This window comes from Artibeus jamaicensis, unplaced genomic scaffold, assembly GCF_021234435.1.
Source record: "Artibeus jamaicensis isolate MK-2021 breed Jamaican fruit bat unplaced genomic scaffold, CSHL_Jam_final contig_797, whole genome shotgun sequence".
Lineage (NCBI taxonomy): Eukaryota > Metazoa > Chordata > Mammalia > Chiroptera > Phyllostomidae > Artibeus > Artibeus jamaicensis.
Genome location: NW_026521977.1, coordinates 10,304,277 through 10,323,787, shown reverse-complemented (window position 1 = coordinate 10,323,787; position 19,511 = coordinate 10,304,277). Strand labels below are relative to the sequence as shown.

The 19,511-nt window shown below is 50.4% G+C and overlaps 1 protein-coding gene across 1 annotated transcript in view; it reads right to left on the bottom strand.

Annotated features, from left to right (window-relative positions):
• Positions 1-8,331, bottom strand: part of SLC6A5 (solute carrier family 6 member 5) — a 44,489-nt gene extending 36,158 nt beyond the window's left edge. Inside the window, exons 1-5 of the mRNA XM_037162129.2 lie at positions 8,314-8,331; positions 6,733-7,254; positions 4,033-4,171; positions 1,308-1,439; positions 789-962 (exon numbers count right to left, since the gene is read on the bottom strand). Of these exons, the coding sequence (XP_037018024.1) occupies positions 789-962; positions 1,308-1,439; positions 4,033-4,171; positions 6,733-7,254; positions 8,314-8,331 (985 nt within the window). The remainder of the gene's footprint in view (positions 1-788; positions 963-1,307; positions 1,440-4,032; positions 4,172-6,732; positions 7,255-8,313) is intronic.
• Positions 8,332-19,511: the final 11,180 nt, after the last annotated feature.

Below are 19,511 nucleotides of genomic sequence, written 5' to 3'. Positions count from 1 at the left end.
TCTCCTCCTAGTGGTCCCATGAGGTTGGTAGGATGAAGCACATTGTCACGGTTTCTGTTTTTCAGACAAGGAAATCTCAGGCTCGAAGAAGAGAAGTAGAAGAGAAGTTACCCGCCCAGGGTCTGAGATGGTCTGTGGACCAGGGAGCCTTGCTGACCAGTGTGCCTGTGCCTCCTTGCCCTCGGTCTCTTGCTCCTGACCCAAGAAGCCGACAGCTTCCCCCAGTCCTGAGTCGCAGTGGACTTCAGGTCTGAAACAGCCCCAGGACACTCCCTGTCTCCCCAGGCGGACCTCCTCTGTTCTGTGTTACTCAGTGCACATTTCCATCGAGGTCTCTAGTGAAGCGTCTGTTCCCACGTCTCCCTCGTGCACCGAGCAGCATGTTGTGACGCATGGCCCCAGGACCATGGGTACCGCTCTCCTAGACTCCAGGGCCACACTGCTCTTCAAACTGCACCATGCTCGCCAGTCACCTGGGCACCTTGCTGAAATGCAAATTTTCTGCCCCTGCCCCCGAATCTAATCAATCAGACGCTCTGGTAGGCCTATACATCTGCACTTCTAACAACCACTCCAGCCCTTCCTGAGCAAACAAAAATTGCATTAGCATTTTCTGGGACATGAGCTCCTTCAATACTAGAATTAAGTATATCTGGTATTTTTTTTAAAATCTCTGTAGCCCCAGCCCTTAGCATAGGGCCTGGCAGACATAATATGGGCTCGATTTGTCTTTATGGCGTGAATGAACAAATGAGTACTTCGCCTCATGTAGGTATATCCAAACTTACCTAATAAGAGTTTGGTTTTATCTTTGCATTCTGGTGTGTTCCAAGGGTTGTTGCAGGAGCCCCAGGGCAGCACAGACACAAAGGAGGCAAACAGGTAGAAAAGTGTGTAGCAAATAATCACATTGTAGTATATGGCTATTAGGACGGAGATGATCAGCATCGCGATGCCACAGCCTGTGGAAACAACATTTCAGGGGTTCGTTTCATCCCCAGTCCGATGGAACTCTTACCGTCGGGCAAGGGGGGACCTAGGTTCTGCCTCTCTTTGCCAGATGGACACACTAGTGGGGGAGTGGCCTCTGCAATCACTAAGGACATTGAGGCCTTCTGCCAGGAGGGGAACGATGCCAGAAGTGGTCTCAGGCCGTTAGAGGTCCCCAGAGGTGGAGTTGATCAAGTAAAGAAGGAAAGAGTGAGTTGTACTGATCACAAAAGCCGGGCCCCACCCCCCCGGGGCCATGTGGCGCCGGAGAGAGAGCACGGTAGGGCTGAAGAGGCTGAGGCATAGGGTGGACTCACCTTGCAGGGCTGGAATGGCCTTCCACACGGACACTGGCCCCTGGCTGGCAAACTGTCCCAGTGACACCTCTAAGAAGAAGATGGGCAACCCAGCCAGAGCCAGCATCATCAGATAGGGGATGAGGAAAGCACCTTGGAAAGAGAGAGTGGGAAGTGAGAGCCCTGGGAGGCCAAGGCCGGGCTTGGGCCCACTTGCACCCCCTGTTGGGGAAAGGACTTCCTCCCCTTGGCCAGGAAGCTTCTGATGGTCCAGCTGAGCTGCAGGCACCCAGGGACATTTGAGAGCCCCCGTCTAAAAAAATGCAAGGGCCCCTGCAAACACACTCCTTTTTTCAGTTCCCCACTGGGTAAGCTGCTAGGGTTGTGCATGCTGGTTTGGTTTGAGTCTTTTCTGCTTCTCATGAAAGTACTTCAATGTCCCCAAATTAAGCCCTTCCACTATTCCACAAATCCATGCCTTTGACCCATTGCTGGAGCCAGAGTTGGTGAAATCTCACCATTCACCCCCAAGGATTTAACAGCTGCTAAGCTAGACTTTGGGAGCCCCCTCCGCATATAACCTGAGTTCACCCGCATGCATTCTGCCAGCTGGGGCTGGGCCCGCTCTGACAGGCAGGTGGCCGGTACCCGCTCCTCCCCCACCACCGCAGGCATCACACGCTCTCAACTTCCCTCTCCACCCACGAAGTCCCTTCCATTCCTCAAGGTCAACTCAAATGCTTCCTCCTCTAATAAGTCTCCCTCGTGTCCCCTCCCATGGTACCTTTCCCAGGCACTGAGCACTTGACGATGTTTATGTGGGTATCTTTTCTCGACTACAGGCTTCTTTCCCTTCAAGGATTCTGTGAGGTTGTTTGAAGCCTTGGGGAATAGCCTTGACCTTTGAAAAGGTTCAGACCAGGAAGCGCTGTTGCAGGGGTCAGACCAGCTCCAGGGCCAGAGATGACAGAGCCCAGGACACTGTGCCCGACAGGAGGAAAGCTGGTCTTCCCCAGCTTCCGGCCAGGAGGAAAGACCTTCCCGTCAGAGGGGTTTCCTGGGGGCTCCCCAGGCCGGGAAGGCCAGGTCGCAGCACCGGGCTGCCGAGGAGTGACATTAGGGGGGCTTCTCTGTCCTCTCCTGACAGCGTTTCTGAGAAAGACGTGGTCTGTGCAGTCTGTCTCTTCTGCTCCTGGGAAGGAGGAGGAGAGCTCCCCACTCCGAGCACTGAGGGCTTGGGCTGGGGGGCCGGGGGCCACAGTGCGAAAAGGTCCGACTCTCCCTCCGGGAGCCTGGCTGGGCCCTGAGATCCGAGAACCACTGGGAGCATAAGCTGCCCCGCGCTTTGCAGATCTGGGGCTAGCGAAGCACCAGCACTCTCACCACCAAACTCACTTGCCTAGAGCTCCCTCGCCCCCTGATCCTGCATTCCCATCACTGAAAGCTTTATTACAGCACCTTCCTCCCACTTCCTGCTTCCTGGTCCAGGGGCCCCCCCGTGAACACCAAGCTGAAACCCAGCTGCGGTGCCTAGACTTGGGGGGTCGGTGCACAGCCTTCAGTTTCCAGGGCACCCTGATTGCAAGTGCTCTGGGATCCTCATAAGTACTTGTCAACTTGTCCTAATTTGCAAGTGGGAGGAAGGGACATTAACAGTTTTTCCCTTTTAATTGTCCTGTGGTGCAGCATTTCCCCACCCTCCCACTGTACCAGATTCTGCCTGGAGCCCACCCAGGAGACAAAGAACCACCACCAACAACAAAGACAGGACAAAACTCTAGCTGCCTAACATGATGGGGTAAGGGGCACATTTCTGGTCTCTTTGGTCCAGTTGAACAGCTGCGGTAGGGGTTCTAGGCAAAGACTCCTATTCCCAGAGGGTGACTTGTCAACCAACATGGGGGCAGCTGCCAACCCGAACCTGCAGCACCTCCAGGTCCAAAGGGCAAGCAGAGAGGACTTGGCTGTGCCAGGTCCGTTTTTCACGGGCACAGAAGCGGTGCCACAGACCCTAGAAGCCTGGCAGCTGGTGCTTGCTACCTGGCATCCCTCGCCATTTCAGAAATGGTTTTCCTTCAAAAAGCATTTTCTCCAACCCCCAGTGAGGGCAAATGAATGAGACCCACTTTTGCTAAATGATTTTGCTAGTCAAAATATGTCCTGCTTGTGCCCAAGAGGACGCATGCGCGGGGACTTCTGAGAGGCTTTTGAGAGCACGACCCGACCCCCAGCCCCTCTCTGCTCACACCTGGTCCCCCTGCAGCTAGCATTCAGCACCACCCAGAGCGCCCGTTCTGTGTAGGCTGGGATTTCCAAATTATAATCTTAAAACATACTTAATTCAGTGGCCAGGACCACACAAACTACTGGCTGCAAAGTCACTTAGGTGCATGAAGTATGCTGCTCCCTGAATACTTGTCAGACTAGAGTATGACCTTCATCCATGCCCACTGGACTCAGGACCCAGGCCCCCCTCCCCCCAGCAGGGCCAGGCAGGGATCATGAGGGCCCACCTCTTCCCTGAACTCCACCTCCAGGTAAAAGCCTTCTGGATTTAGTGCCCAACAGTTGTGGCAGTTCCTGCCCTCTTGCTTAACACTGGTGCCCACAGGGGATGGGGTTGGAGTGGGAGGAGGTGGTCCTGAGCCACTCCTCCAGGCCCAGCTAGAGGCTCTGGGTCCCTCCCCCCCAACCTCCAAGTGCCCACCCTGCAGCACCACAGGCGGAAAGACCGGAAAAGCCATACCTCCCCCGTTCTGGAAGGCCAGGTAGGGAAACCTCCAGACATTGCCCAGCCCCACCGCATATCCCACCATGGACAGGATGAAGTCCAGTTTGCTGGACCAGTTCCCTCGGGCCTTATTCTCATCCCCTTGCTCGTCCTCCTGGGGGCGGAAAAGCACATTGTGGGATAACAGCCCCAGTTGGTCAGCAAGCAGGTCCCATTCCAACCCTCCGCCCTGCTGAGGGCCCTTCCCAGCAAGCAGGCCCCCACTGTTCAACCGAGGATGCATCCGCAGGCAGAACCCCAGTTCCGAAGAGAGAATGCATCTGCAAGCAAGACCCTCACCCCTCCACTCTGCACTGAGAGTCTTTCAGCAAGCAGGCTCCCAACTCTGATCCAAGGTCTATCTTAAACAGACCCTGCACCCCTCTTGCCTAAATCCTGCAGTCAGGGCACACCAGCAAGCAGCTTCCCCCAAATCTTGAACCAGTCAGTTAATTGCAAGCAGGTCCCTCAATCCCCAAACCCAACCAAGAGTTCATTAGGCAAGCAGGCCCCCAATATCATGCCTGGAGATCACAGCAAGCAGGTCCCTAACCAACCCTTCCCTCTCCAAGCCCCCCAACACACCCCTTCTTCTGCACTTTCTCCCTCTGGAGTCTGTGCTAAGGCCAGAAAGAGCCGCAATACCTGAAGCCAGCCAGAGCCCCTGCCTCGCCCGGGGGAGGGGTACTTTCAGCACTGGGGTAAGGGAGATGGCAGGGGGGAGGTGTGAGGGTTGAACAGGAGGGGTAACAGAGAAGGTAGACATGGTAAGAGACATGGCAGCTAATACCTTGAATTCTGGTTTACATTTTACTATTAACCAGCTGGATAACCACCACAAACCACTAGCTCCCTCTGAGCCTCTGTGTCCCCCTCTGTAAAGTGAGAGGCTTAGAATAACTGTCTCCTGAGGCACAGTTATTCAGCACCAGCAGTGTAGGGACCTTTGGGGTTCACCTCTGCAAGCTTGCACTAAGATGCTCTCTTAGGGCAATACGGTTCTAGAATGCCTCAGTACTAACCAGGAAAGGCTGGGGGGGAGAGCCACCTCAAGTAAAACCACGCAAATGTTCAGGACACCATCCATCCCACTGAGCTTCTAGGGACCCACAGAGCCTCTAGGGACCAGAGTCACTGCACAGCTTTCAGCTCCGCAGTCACCTTCCACCCCCTATTCTGGCACCCTGGTTTTGTTGCACACTGTCCCACAGCCCGTGGCAGGTAGAAAAGCAGCTGTCGGGAGAGGAGGTCTTGGGGAGAACGAAGGAAGGCCAAGGTGTGGGTCAGAAAGGCAGCAACAGAAAGATGGGCAGCGCTGAAAACAGCCAAAGGAAGGGCCGATCTGCACTGAACATCTTCAGCATCCTCCCGCACTCCTCCCCACACATTCTACCTCCAGCCCCACCCCCACCCTCCAATCCTTCCAGAGCTAGAAGGGTGGGAGTTCCAGCTGCTTTTGCCGCAGTGCGGAGGTTAAACAAGACATGTGAAACAAAACTCTGTCTCCACCTGGGGTCACACTGTCGGGCACTTGCTGTCAGAGGCAGTTAATAGACACAGACAAACGGTCCAGCAGTGAACCCCCCAAACAAGGGCGAGTGCGAAAGCCAAGGTGTGTGTTCATCTCTGGTTGTTCTAACAGCTGAGCTCCTGCTGCATGGGCCCCTGTGTGTGTGTGTGTGTGTGTGTGTGTGTGTGTGTACACGCACAAACCCCAGAGTGATTACAGAAGGGCTATCTAAACCTGAAATCTCGTACGGGTGGATGTTCTGGTTTAGGCACCCACCACTGCCTACATGCCTAACCCTTGGGCCCAGGAGGGAGAGGAGACGGTGGAAGGCAGGCACCGGGAAGGGAGGGGCTGAAGTAGGTGACACAGGACGGAGGAAAGAAGAGATCAGAGGAGAGCGAGACTGGAGGACACCGGGAGAAGACAGAAGCCTGGGTGGGAGAGGGGTCACCAGTGACCGCTGCTTATCCCCCACCCAGGACTGGGATTTGCTCTGGGGGTTGTTCGTGCCTCGGGTTGGGCACAGAGGATCAAATGCAGGGGTGGTTGCACGTTTGTGGAGCCTGAAGCTCGTCCGGTTGAGAGAGGTCCTCTCGGAGGAGAAACAGAAGCCCAGGACTGAGGGGACAGTCAGGGCTCGGAAGGGCCCTGCGGCCGATGCTTCAGGAGCAGGCTCCTGTGGGCCCACCGCTCGTCCAGTGAGTCCTCATGAGGTAAAGGGTAACCCCCAGTTACCATTTAAAGCTGTAGAACTTAAAACTATTATTTCATCAGGGGTTTCCTCTGCATATTTCTTCATTTTTAATTAAGAAAAAATTAAAGATCCAGTTACTGGCAAGAGGGGCAGTGGTGTCTGCCTAATGTGGTAGGAATCCATCAGCCTCCACTGCTCAGTCAGTCTGCACCTGGATTTCTGCTGCCCCCGTGGCTGGGAAGGGCTCCGCAGTGGCAGGTCCTGAGGTCTCAATCCCCCTGGCAGGGTCACTACAGCTGAAATGGAGACCCCAGCGCAGTGCGAGCTTCCGAAGCCCCAAAGCTGCCTCCCGCATCCATTACCTGGCATTGCCAACCAGTCTCCCCATCAGCACACGTGCACCCGCCACGGCCTGCTCACCTCGCGCGCCTGTGGAGCAGGAGGCGGCACAGGCCAAGCGCGACCTGCTTACCTGGGCGGCAGCGGTGGCCATGCTGCCAGGTAGCACAGACGTGATTCCATCCGTGCCCAGCACCACGGTGCTCTGGCTCATATTCACCCAGCCCACGGTCTGGGTATTGTTCCGTTCCAGGGTGCCCTTGCCCACACTCACGTCCGCATCCCCCTCCGGGCCGCGCAGGGCTGGAATCTTACAATGCAGTGCGTTGCGCGGCCCGGCGCCCCCAGGAAGGGCCGCCTGAGAGCCACGAGTCTCGCTCAAGTCCCGCGGAGCTGCCGAGGCCTCTGGCGGCCGCAGGCCATTGAGTTTGCAAGCCCCCAACCCCTGGCGCTCGGCCTCACAGACTCGCGCACCAGAGGACTGGAAAGTCTGGGCGCCGGAGGACGCGGACCTGGGCACGTGCGGTGGCAGCGCGGGGAGCTCCTGCTCCGGGCTCGTCCTGGGCGCGCACGAGCCATCGTGGTGGCCGGGCGCCACGGCCGCCTCCAGGCTGTTGGCTGGCTGTTTACTCATTTCTCTGGGAGCACCGCAATCCTGCAGATACAACGCGAAATTCGTGCAAAAAAAAAAAATCAAGGCAGGTTTGAAATGACCTGTATCTACATATAGAGACGTTCACAACTCGGGGACAGACACAATATCTACGGAACAAATTGAAACCTGGAATTTTTTTTTCCTTTTCCAATAAAAACTGCATCAGTATTTTTCAATTTGCCCGTCTGGTCAATAACCACATGACATAGGGAAGCTAATATTCTTCCACTCGGATGGAAGCAACCTAAGACAAGAGGCAGAAACATCGGCTTTTTTTTTTTTTGAGTGGTAAAGGGGAGGGTAGAAATAGCCCTACAGCCACGAGCTCCCCGCCCACTTTGGATTTCACATCACGACTGTAGGGTACCCGTGTCCCCATCGCCACTGTAGAAAGATTCTTTAATTTTCCGCCCCATTTCCTTTGTCATTCAACAATGCACATTGCTTTTTTTTTTTTTTCTTCCCATAAGCGACAGACAAGCTGCGGCCACAAAGCTGATGCCCTGGCACCTGCGAGCATCTCAGGCCCAGTCGACTATGTGGGTCCCAGTGCCCCCAAATTCTTCTCCTCCGTCAGCCAGGTAGCGAGGGCGGGAATGAGGACATCAGCCAAAATGACAATGACGGCCCAACAATAACAATAAAGTATAAGATAGTAACCAGGTTTGTTGTCTTATACAACCTACATTCACTCCCAGATTCACAAATATGTAAAAGAATGAGCAAAGTCCCACTTTACCTCTCCCCCCCCAGCAAGAATAACCATTCACAGATGACCCATGTCCTTCATGGCCCTACACTTGCTTGGGGACGCAAAACTCACGGCTTATTTTCATTTGCTTTCTCCCATTTGAGATTCAAATTTAAAGAATTGCCAGCGGAGGTTTTCCCCTCCACTTTCTAACCCCTGGAGCTATCTGTCAAGGATTTCTAAATATTAGCACCAATAATTACTATTTTACCGTAAGAAAAATCTTATTTTCTCCTCAACTGCACATTTTCACTGAGCCGTCTTTCACAAGTCCACATCACTCCTTAATTTGCACCAACACTAAGTACCTTGGCTCCAGCCAGCATTCTTATCTCAGCAGCTTCTAGGACTCAGAGCGACCAGCCTCGGTGCAGGCACCTGGTTTCAGCACCAAGGACAGTGACCAGGATCCCGGAAAGTCGGCGACTGGGCCAACTTCTCAAGCCCCACAGCCTCAGGAACCTCTTTCCAGTCTCAGGTGGTGTTCACAAGTGCAAATACCACGGCGACTGTGAAAACTCTGCCCCCTCCTCCTTCCAAAATGTATAGACCATTTCAAAAAGAAGTATCCAAAACGAATCTGTCCTCCCTAACCCCACAGCCCCCAGTCTTAAAAGAACAAAAGCAAACACTCACCATGTCTGACACGGGCAGAACGGGGAGAGAGTGGAACCAGCGATTGCCAAGACTGGTTTTGGCTCCAGCAAGAGAGGCGCTTTCTATATCTCCTTGGGAAAGGCCAGGTTTGCGTCAGTGCAAGGCAAGGTGCCCTTCGTTTGACATTTTCTTGATAATACAAGTTTGATAAATCATTACCCCCATGGATTCGAGTTTTAAAGGGACAACAGCCGAGAGTACGCTGGCCCGTTGTCACTGCGGAGGGAGGGGGCTGCGTGTTCGGCGTGACTCATGTGGGTCTGATTACTAAACCGAAGCGGAGGGAGGAGACGACAGAAGTTTGCCTCTCCCTAATTAAGGGAAACATGGGCGGGACACGACCCACTGCACCCCAGGCGAGCCGAATAGCGGATTGGGCTGCCGCGGTGGGCGCAGGGGTAGGAGTTAAATCACCTTCCTGGTTCCGTCTTTCTCTTCCACTAGTTCCCGGAGCCGCCTCTCCAAGTCTGCAGGCAGCAGATTCCACAACGTTACCCAGAAAAGGATCGAGGGTCTGTCCGCACGTCCCACCGCGGCTCTGCAATGGCCGCTGCGCGCAGGTGCTGCTTCTCTCCGGCTGCGCCCACCTGCGTGTGTGCGATCCGCACAGCCCTGCCCTTCCAGACGACCGGTGTTTCAAGGGGGCCTGGGGTTTTGCTTCAAAAGAGAAAAAAAAAAGAGGTCTAGCATTTTCGTTCCTATTGTATCTCTGTTACTACAAGAGAAATTCCTGGGTGAAATTATGAATGTCCTCACCGTGCTTGTTAAGCCGCTCTAGAAATATTTTAGAGAACTAAAAAGGAAATCATCTCCAACACCGAGCTGGTTCTTAGGTCACTTTCAAAGTCAGAGGGGACTCACTTGTTTTCTTCTTAGCCCTCTCAATAAAAACCCACCACAGCCAGGCCTGCCTTGGAAGGCGAGGTCTCAGAGACCCTCCAGATAGCGACCCCCAGCAACCCGGCTGCAGGGCCGGCGCGGGAGGGAGTGCTGCGGTACTTCGGCGGGGTGGGGGTGTCGGAGGCGATAAAAAGATGGTCTTTACTTTTGGCACAAAGCAATGGCTGTATTCAAAACAAAGGGAAAACACCTTTACGAAGAAGGTGTAGTTTGGAGATTAGAACGGGGATGCGTAGGTAAACCGCTCCTCTTCCCTCTTCCTGGAGGGTCTGGGTCGGGTAAGCCCTGGCCGCGGGAATGGGGCGCTACGGGAAGCACTTGGTCCCTTCCCTTCCGCCCCCAGCGCGACCCGCCACCGCCGCAGGGTCGGCAGGCAGAAGCTGTGACGGCAGATTGCGGTGAGAGCCCGGGGCACAGAGAAGGCGCCTCCTGCCGCCTTCGAGCTGCTCCAGAGCGCTCGGATTCCTCCGACTCGCCCGCCAGGCCCCTCTGAGCCGAGAGGAGTGGGGACCCGAGGTCCGCGCTGTTACTGAAGGAGGATAGGATCCCTGAAGGGACCTTCCCTGAGCGCTTCGGGCCGCGTTTAAATGTAGTTTTGATGTAACGTTTACTAAGCTCTCAGCATTGAACCACTGTGCAGTGGCTTTTTATGAATTATCACATTTAGCCTTGACAACCACCTTTGAGAAACTCCCAGTTGTAAAGCAAGGGAAACTGAGGCTCATAAATTCTCCTTCGAACCTGGAAGATCCCCCCCAACCCCGCCCACAGGCGGGGAGCGGGGCTCCGAGGAAAGCAGGCACGTGAGGGAGAAAGGGACGAGTGTGCGGTGGGCTCCGGCTGGAGGAGGGTCAGGAGAGCAGGCGGGACAGAAGTCCTGGGGCGCGTGCTTCGGTTTTGGTGGGCGCTGGGAAGCGCCTGGGACTCGGACAGCCACGGGGAAAACCGCGTGGTGGTGGGGCTGGGGGTGGGGGCTGTCGGGGCTGCATCCAAAACAGACCCCAGTTTCCACGGAGCCGAACCAGGAGGCTCGACTGGAAGGGGCTGCCCGGCAGCCCCCGCCTTCCGCGCCACGAGACGCACCCCTGGGTCTGTGGAGGTCTGCCTCCACGGGCCCGGGGCCAACTTTCACCCGGGAAAGTCACGACTACCGAAGGCTGCGGCCAGTTTCCTCAATTTGCATTTGAGCCACTACCGCGAAGTGCGGTGTGAGAACTGGGCTTCCACCCCGCGCGTCGACGTCTGGGGCGCGCAGACGCCTGGGCTGGCGCTGGCGCTGGCGCGGGAGAACGCCCCCAGCTGCGGCTCCGGGTGGAGTGACGCCAGTGCCCGCTCCGTCCCCCGGCCTGACGTTCAGCCCTCGGCCCTCCCCAGTCAAGTGCGCTCTCAGGCTCCTGCGAGGGGCCCGCCCCGTGCCAGGTCCGTCAGTGGGGCTGACGCAGGAGAAACGCCGCCACCCGCCCGCGGTGTGGGGGGCGGGCTTCCGCAGAGGCGCAGCTTCGACTCCCTACCTCTCCGGACTCCCAGCCGCAAGATTCTAGAAAGGAGGGGCCGCGTGGAGAGCGGAGGGAGGGTCTGGAGCCAGCAGGCCTAGAACGGTCTCTCTGACTCCGGTGTGGGGCAGGGCGGGATGAGAGGGCGGCCAGGGGCGGCTCGTGGACGTACTGAGCTGTGTGTCCGTGCTCGGCAGCGCCAAGGGTAGAGCCTCAGTATTAAAGAAAAGAATTAGAATAAAAGGCGCAAGTCTCCTGGGGCGGATTCCCGCCCCTGCCCCCCAAGGCCGCCTGGGTGGAGTGATAACCGCGCCGCCTAGAAGGCCGTAAATCCGCATCCATCACGACGCAGCCATTCGGTCGGAATTAGCCAGTCACTAGGACCTTAATTACTTTGTCAAAGATGAAAAATAGTAATTGATTTTGCCCTCAAACATTTTTTTACCCCCTCCCTTTGCAAATAAGCAAATAAATAACTTTATTTGAAAACCCACGTCTACCCCGCAGTATAGGAGGGGGAGGAGGTGGTTTACTGGAAAACAACCCAACGGTGGCAGCCCAGACGCCGAGTCCGCGCTGGGGCTGGAGAGGAGACCTGTGGCCGAGGCCGGGGAGCAGGAGCGGGCCTGCCCTCCCTGGCACTAGGGACCGAGACACCAGGGAGAAGTAAACGGGTTTCAACAAGGCCTGCTCTAGTGTTAGCTGGCGCTTGCCTCCTCTCCCGCTCAGGGCAGCAGGGGAGAAAGAGCTGCCAGGCCGGGTGGCAGGCGAAGACACTTGCTTAAGGTCGGCGGGCAGAGCCAGATTTGTGCCCAGGTCTGCGTCCAACGCATCCCCCCCGCGGACGGAATGGGTGCGCCTGTGTCGGTGGTGCTCAGTTTGGCGTGGGCGCCGTGGGCGCCGTGGACGCCTCAACCCTCCACAGCTGACGGACGCAGGGCTCAGCGTGGGTTTCAGGTGACACTGCCAAGAAGCCACGCACTATTTTTGTCCCGCTTGCCTACCACTGCCCGGCTCCACGGCAGCGTTTCCTACTGAGGAAGTGGGTTCTGCAGACAGACGGCGCCCCCTCCCAGCTCTGTGACCTTGGGGGACGTTCCGAATCTGTAAAATGAGGATAATAAGAACATCAACCTATCCCAAGGGTTGAAGATTAAATGGGAGTGTGTCCATGAAGTGCCTAGGTTCAGGCTGGATGCCTGGTGTGCTTTCTGTAAGCGATGGTTATCACTCACAGAGAATAATCTGCTCGAGGCCCCTCAGATTTAGCAAACAAATCAGCTCTTTCTCTTTGGTCCAGAAGGTGTGGGGAGGGGAGACATGCACGGACCAGAAAGCCTCCTTAGACAGCAGACAGTTACTGTGTAACGTTCCCCTTCTCCTTCAGTGGTTTGGCCCTGCAGTAATCAGGTATGTGTTTTCATAGAAGAAAATTGGGAGCATCCTGAAAAAATGCTCAAACCCAGAGCTGCTATAAGTGTATTCTCTTTTCTTTAGATCAAAGTAAACCTGAACAGGAACGATGGGAGTTTAGAGCTTCATGATCAATCAGCTGCATCCTCCTGTTCTTATCTGGACCCTGGTGTCAGGGAGACAGGAACTGATCAGGACAAGCTTCCCTCGCCATAGCATTTCAGGAGAGTTCATACTTGGAAATAAGTGGTTCAGTTCAGTACCTAGTCTGTGTGCAAAAAAAAAAAAAAAAAACCAACACATAGGTCCAAAACCCGGGGACTGAGACAGGCAGGACGCATTCCTGAGTCAGCAGTAGTGATGACTCTCACTTCACTGCAGTAAAACACGGGGCAGTGGGTGCAGGCGCAGCAGCAGAGAAGTGTGGAAGAAGCTACAAAGGGCATTCAAGGTCACCTAGAGTCCCACAGGCCAGCTTTAGGAGTGAGAAAACACAGGTCTGTGGAGGAAAAGTGAGTCTGCAAGGTCACTTGCAAGTTAGGAACAATCTAGCGGCACCTCTTATTTACAAGGAGGGAGAAAGAGGCATTCCACCACTTTCCTCCTCAAATCCCACTTTTAGGCTCTATCCCAAAGAAACAACAGCACAGCGCAAGAATGTTTATTATGGTGTAGTTGGTAAAGGAAAGTCTTGGGGAAAATATCCATATTAGGTTAATATTGTAGCTAAATTGTGGAATGATTTACAGCTGTTAAAAAGAATAGTTTAGAGCCATACAGTTGGCTTGGACAGATTGAAGTACTGAGTAAGAAAAGCCAGGTGTGTTAACCTGTGCATAACATATATATCCATTGAGTGTGTGTCCGTGTGTATGGTGTGAGAGACAGATCCAGTAAGGAGTGGAAGCACACATACGAGATAGTACCTAGGGTGGCTGGTGGGCAGTGTGGGCAGGGACGTGGGTTGGGAGGGGAGGGGAAGAGAGGGACGAGGATGAAAAAAAAGACAAGAAAAAGAGAGGAAAAACTTGTACTTTAACAAACATTGGATTTGTCATAGTCATACATTTATGTAAAATATAAATGAAAAAATTCAGTCCCAGAACCTACTACTTTAACTAATGAGGGTATTCACCAAACAGGGTAGTTTAATTAGGAAGTATTGCAGCATACATCTATTTTACTGTCTTTCTCTGAAGAGCAGAATTCAGAAAAAAAATTAGTTAATTAAGGATCCAAGCTACCAATCTTTGGCTAACCTTCCTTTCTGAAGTCCCAGTGTTTCTGTCTCCTACCTCTGCTGGGGCGGCGCCGGACCTGACTGAGACCTTTCAAGTCTTAAAAATATGACCATGCTTTGCTCCCTCCACTTCCACCCTTGATATAAACGTTAAACAATAAAATAAACTAAAATTATACCAAGATGAAAATTTCTGATTTCTAACTTTTCCATAATGACAATATTGGGGCTTTTCTAGCGAACGACACATTCTCCTCTGCTTTCTTTGCTTATCGTTCTTCGGGTAGGCCTGCTTTGCTGGTTGCTTTCCTTTCCTTCCCAGTAAAGTGGGGTTTCTTGTTGTGACTAAAGGAGGTGCAGTGCACAAAAGCCTCCAGCACAGTGTTTGGCACAGAGTAAGGGCTCCCACCCCCTTGAGATAGTGGTGGGTGTTAGAGGTTTTGAAAGGCACTGGTTCCCTGGAAGAGCAACACTGTTACTACCACAAAAAGTGTGACACCAGTCCCAGAGACGAACAAAATGACGTCTTCCTCTAGGTATTGATGTTACTGCATTTGGTGGCCAAGTTTTAGTCTCCTCGCCTTTTTTTGATGAGAGAGATGAACCTTGCCTGGTGTCTTTGTGTGTGTGTGTGTGTGTGTGTGTGTGTGTGTGTGTGTGTGTAAAAATGCCAGCCCAGCCGTGATGCCGGGCCTTTGCCTTTGCAGTCCCTAACTAAACTGTAGACGCACTGCTCCAAATGCATCTCCTCTCAGAGGGTGTTCACGAACAGAGTTAAGATCTCCATTCTCTGTGCTTCTTTAGCACCTGGAGCATTATGATTATTTCCATGTATGTCCTTTAGATGCACTAGCCACATGTGACTACTTACACTTAAATTCATTAAAATTAAATGTAAAGTTCCGTTCTTCAGTTGTACCAACTACATTCTTAGTGCCCAATAGCTGCGTGTATTGGACAGTGCAGGGGACATTTCCATCACTGCAGGGAATGCTACTGGACAGTGCTCCAAATCGGGAACCCTCAAAGGCAGAAGAGCTTGATTTTTTAAAAAAGTCTTTATTTCTACTTGAGCTGACTTACACTAGGCCCTCAGTGTTTTTTAATGAGTACCTCATTGATTAGCCTCTTTATTTTTTATTCGTCACCTATTGCCTTCTCTAAACCATATTATTTTATGTTTTTATTAGTTTTCATTTTTATTTTTTCTGATGATAAAGACAGTACATGTTCATTGTAGAAAATTTGGAAAAGCCCAAAGGAGAACATAAACATGTATGTTTCCATCACTCCGAAATGTGTCTTCTTGACGTTTTAATGTCAGACCCTTGGAAGTGCATGTGCAGGGAGATACAGTTTCATTCTTGTGAATGTGAGACTGTGAAGTTCAGCCCTTTGTAATCTGTATTTTCACTTACATTGTTGACACAGCTCCTCCCCACTGCCCTGAAATCTGCCTTATGTTTAATTCCTGCACAGATTTCATAGTGTGAATACTCTACAATTTAACTAATAAATAATTATCTCACATTTAGATTGCTTCAAATATTTATTGCAAATAGTACTGCATTGTATATCTATAGCTATCTATATTTATCTTTGCTCACATCTCTAATTTGGATTCTTAGCATGGGTTTCTAACTATGAAATTAGTATTTAAAGGAATTGCACATTTTTGAGAATTGGATCCATCTAATCTGGACCAGTTTCTCTGATGTCTCCCTCAAGACAGAAGCATGCAGCTGTGTGTGAGGATGGACCCAAGCTCTGGGCAGAGGGTGACAGTTCCTTTGTTTCCCTTCTACTTTCCAGCGATGCCCAGCAATCTGCAACCTCCTCTGTACAAAAGCCATGAGAACAAAAAGCCATAGTAGGTTGCCATAGGACTAAACCAGCTTCCTCTTTAGCCTGAAGGAATTTTTTAAATGAAAAGAATATTCCTTAGTAAATATAAATATTTGTAAATGTCCCTACGCACAATATCCAAATCTTTACAACTATTAGGACCAAACCAATAAGCCCATCTGTTTACAGAGGATTTAACTAAGCAGCTGTGAGAAATAATGCAAACATCGCTGAAATGTGCAGGACTCACGAACGGTCCCTCTGCAGTGGAAATACCTGATTCAGGGCTCTCTCTGGCTTCTGCAGATTATATGGATGATGACATGTTTTTCCAAGTCATTAACTTGGGCACAGCTTTGGGGACAAATGAGAAGCTACATTCAAACCACTCTAAGAGTCTGAGTGATTGGTGGAGCTGACAAAGGAAAGGCCCTCTGTCATTCACCGCTGTGGGAGCATTTGGGGAGTGTGACTGTCTGTGACGACTCATGGTTCAGTGATTCCATTGTTTCATGAGGCCTGGCTTCACTGATATAAGAGAAAAAGGTGGACTGTCCCACACGTGGTAACACTATCAAAGACATTTCCAATGGGCTTTTTCTCCTTTAAAATATGACTTTGTCATATTTGGCATTAAAATATTTTTTCTTTGTATTTCATTAGAGAAAAATACAAGCAAAAAGAAGAAAATAAATATCATTCCACTAGGACTCTTTCAGTCGGAATGGACAGAAACCCAACTCATAACTGGCTGAAACTCAAGGTATTGGGTCACGGTAAGGCCAAGGTCAAAATGGAGCTGACCTCAAGTTGGGCCGAGGTCCAGGCTGCCCACAGTGTCAAGACCCTCTCTCTGAGTCTTGGACCCTGTTTGCCCATTTGTCAGGTGTTTTTGGATTCTCAAGTCATTGACGTCATGTCTCCCAGAGTTCTGGGTTTTCATGTTCATCATTATCATCGTAGGGAAAAGAGGTACATCTCTACTTCAGTTTGGGAAGTTTAGGGAAAGGACTCTAATAGGCCAGAGGCTGAGACGAGGCCTTCAATTCAGATAGATTATCTGGGAAAGGGTCTCAACTGAGGTGGCAAGGGAAGTGAGACGGGCAGGAGAGGAGGTGGGGAGGGGACTGTGGGCACCTGCAGTGCAGGCCTGCGGGGCTCCCTCCGAGGCACCGCGTGGAGCGCGTGTCAGAGTTCTCCCACCCGGGGACAGGGAAGCTAGGAGGCAATTTGTCCACAGACTCTCATCCCTTACTGGCTGAGGACTGTCCCTAAGGGTGTTAGCTCCCAGCTGTGGTGGGGTACCTGCATTTGGGCAGAGCAAGTTTCCACAGTGCTGGAAAAAGGTCCCCAGTAGAGGAACAAAGGGATGTGGGTGTGTGAGGTGGGAAGCTGTCAGTGTGACAGAAATTGTGCAACACAACTTCCGTTGAGATGCACAAGAGATGAGACAAAAGCAATGTGGGCTGGGGCACACAGCCACTGCCATGCTTGACTTAGCTGGTTCTGTACTCCTTAGACCGATCACACAGTATCTCAGTTAGTCCAGCCTCAGCCATGTGTCCATCTTTTAAGCCTGTGAATGGAAGCCCCATCAAAGCCCATGAGGTAATTACTCTTCCATATCATGTGTATTTATGCATTTTTTCCTTCTCAACTGTGATCATACCATCTAGATACTTCATTTTGTACTTAACATTTACTAAACACACTGATATATAGCGAACACTTTGCTATATATGAATACATGTCATGAAAGTATAAAATGTATCAGTCAATATATTTTTGACTTTTTTGTACTAAATGGACCGTGATTAAAAGTGGACTGGAAAGATGAATATATGAAATCCCCAGTAGTTCCTCTGCCCAGAGAAAAACATTTTAGAGATACAATGCCAGGTATCAGAAGAAGCTATTTTAAAAAGAACATCAACTTTGGAGTCTTGGGGTTCAGGGTTTGAGTTCCAATTCTTATTACTAGCTATGTGATCTTGATCAATCTATTTAATCTCACAAAGCCTCATGTCTTAACTTACATGCAGTAAATGCTAGACAAAATGGCAGCTGTTACTATCATCCATAAAGTGAGGTAAAACTGTCACTATTTGCAGGTGACATGATATTGTGTATAGAAAACCCTAAAGACTACCAAAAACTGTTAGAACTAATAAATAAATTCAGTAAAGGTGCAGGATACCAAACCAATGCACAAAAGTCTGTTGCATTCCTATAAACTAATAACAAACTATCAGAAAGAGAAGTTAAGAAAATAGTTCCATATACAATGACATCAAAGAGAGTAAAATGTGTAGGAATAAATTTAAAAAGGAGGTGAAAGACCATTATGCTGGAAACTGTAAGACATTGATGAAAGAAATTAAAGAAATAAATGGAAAGATGTCCTGTACTCGTGGATTAGAAAAATTAATATTGTTAGAATATCAATGCTACCCAAAGCAATCTACAGATTCAGTGCAATCCCTATCAAAATTGCAATGGTGTTTTTCACAGAACTAGAACAAACAATTCTAAAATTTGTATGAGTCTTGTCTATTTGTCAAAGACAAAACTCTGAATAGCCAAAGCAATCATGAGAAAGAAAAACAAAGCTGGAGGCAATATACTTCCATTTTTCAAACTATATTACAAAGCTATAGTCATTAAAATAGTATGGTATTGACACAAACAGATACATAGATCAATGGAACAAAATAGAGAGCCCAAAAATATACCCATTCACAATGGTCAATTAACTTCTGAAAAAAGAGCCAAGAATATACAATGGGGAAAGGACAGCCTCTCCAGTAAATAGTGTTGGTAAAACTGGATGGCAACACACATACACGTACACACAATGGAATACTGTTCACCCATAAAAAGAAAAATCTTACCATCTTTGACACCATGGATGGACTTTGAAGGCATTCTGCTAAGTGAAATAAGTCAGACAGAGAAAGATAAATACTGTATGGTCCCACTTATATGTGGAATCTCTAAAAACCAAAAACAAACTTATAGATATAGAGAACAGATTGGTGGTTATGAGAGGTAGAGGGTAGGAGAAATGGGTGAAGGGATTCAAAAGGTACCAACTTCACATTATAAAAGAAGACATGGGCCCTTGCTGGTCTAACTCAGTGGATTGAGTGTGGGCATGTGAACTAAAGAATCACTGGTTCAGTTCCCAGTCAGGGCACATGCCTGGGTTGTGGACCAGGTCGCCGGTGGGGGATGCACAAGAGGCAACCACACATTGATGTTTCTCTCCCTCTTTTTCTCTCCCCTCCCCCTCTAAATAAATAAATAAATAAATAAATAAAATCTTTTTTTAAAATAAAGAAGACATGGAATAAATGCACAGCATGGTGGCTATAGTTAATAATACTGTGTTGCATATTTGAAAGTTGCTAAGAGACTAGATCTTAAAAGTCCTCATCACAAGGAAAAAAATATAACTGTGTTTGATGATGGAGTTTAATTAGATTTATTGTAGTGATTATTTCATAATATACACAAATATTGAATCATTACATTATACACTTAAACTAACATAATGCTATATGTCAATTATACCTCAACAATTAAAAAATACAAATAATAAAATTAAATGAAGACCACCAACCCTTCTTCCTACCAGCACTGTTGTGGGACTTGAATTAGGTCATGCAGATAATGTGCTCAGGAGGAGAGCCTGAGGCATAGTAGGTGCTTAGTTAATGATAGCCTCCTACTCTGATCCCTAACCTTACTGCAAGTCAGACTCTCCGACCAGGCAAAGACGCTGGGCAGCACAGCCATCTGAGGGGCACCTTACACCAAAAGGTCCTCCCAAGCACCAAGATTGTTACTCTGCCACCCACCACCCCCTCAAAATTCCACCAGTTCAAAATTTAGTATTATAACCAAGTTTTACTGAAAAAAAAAACAAACAATTTAACATACTACTCAACTAACAAAA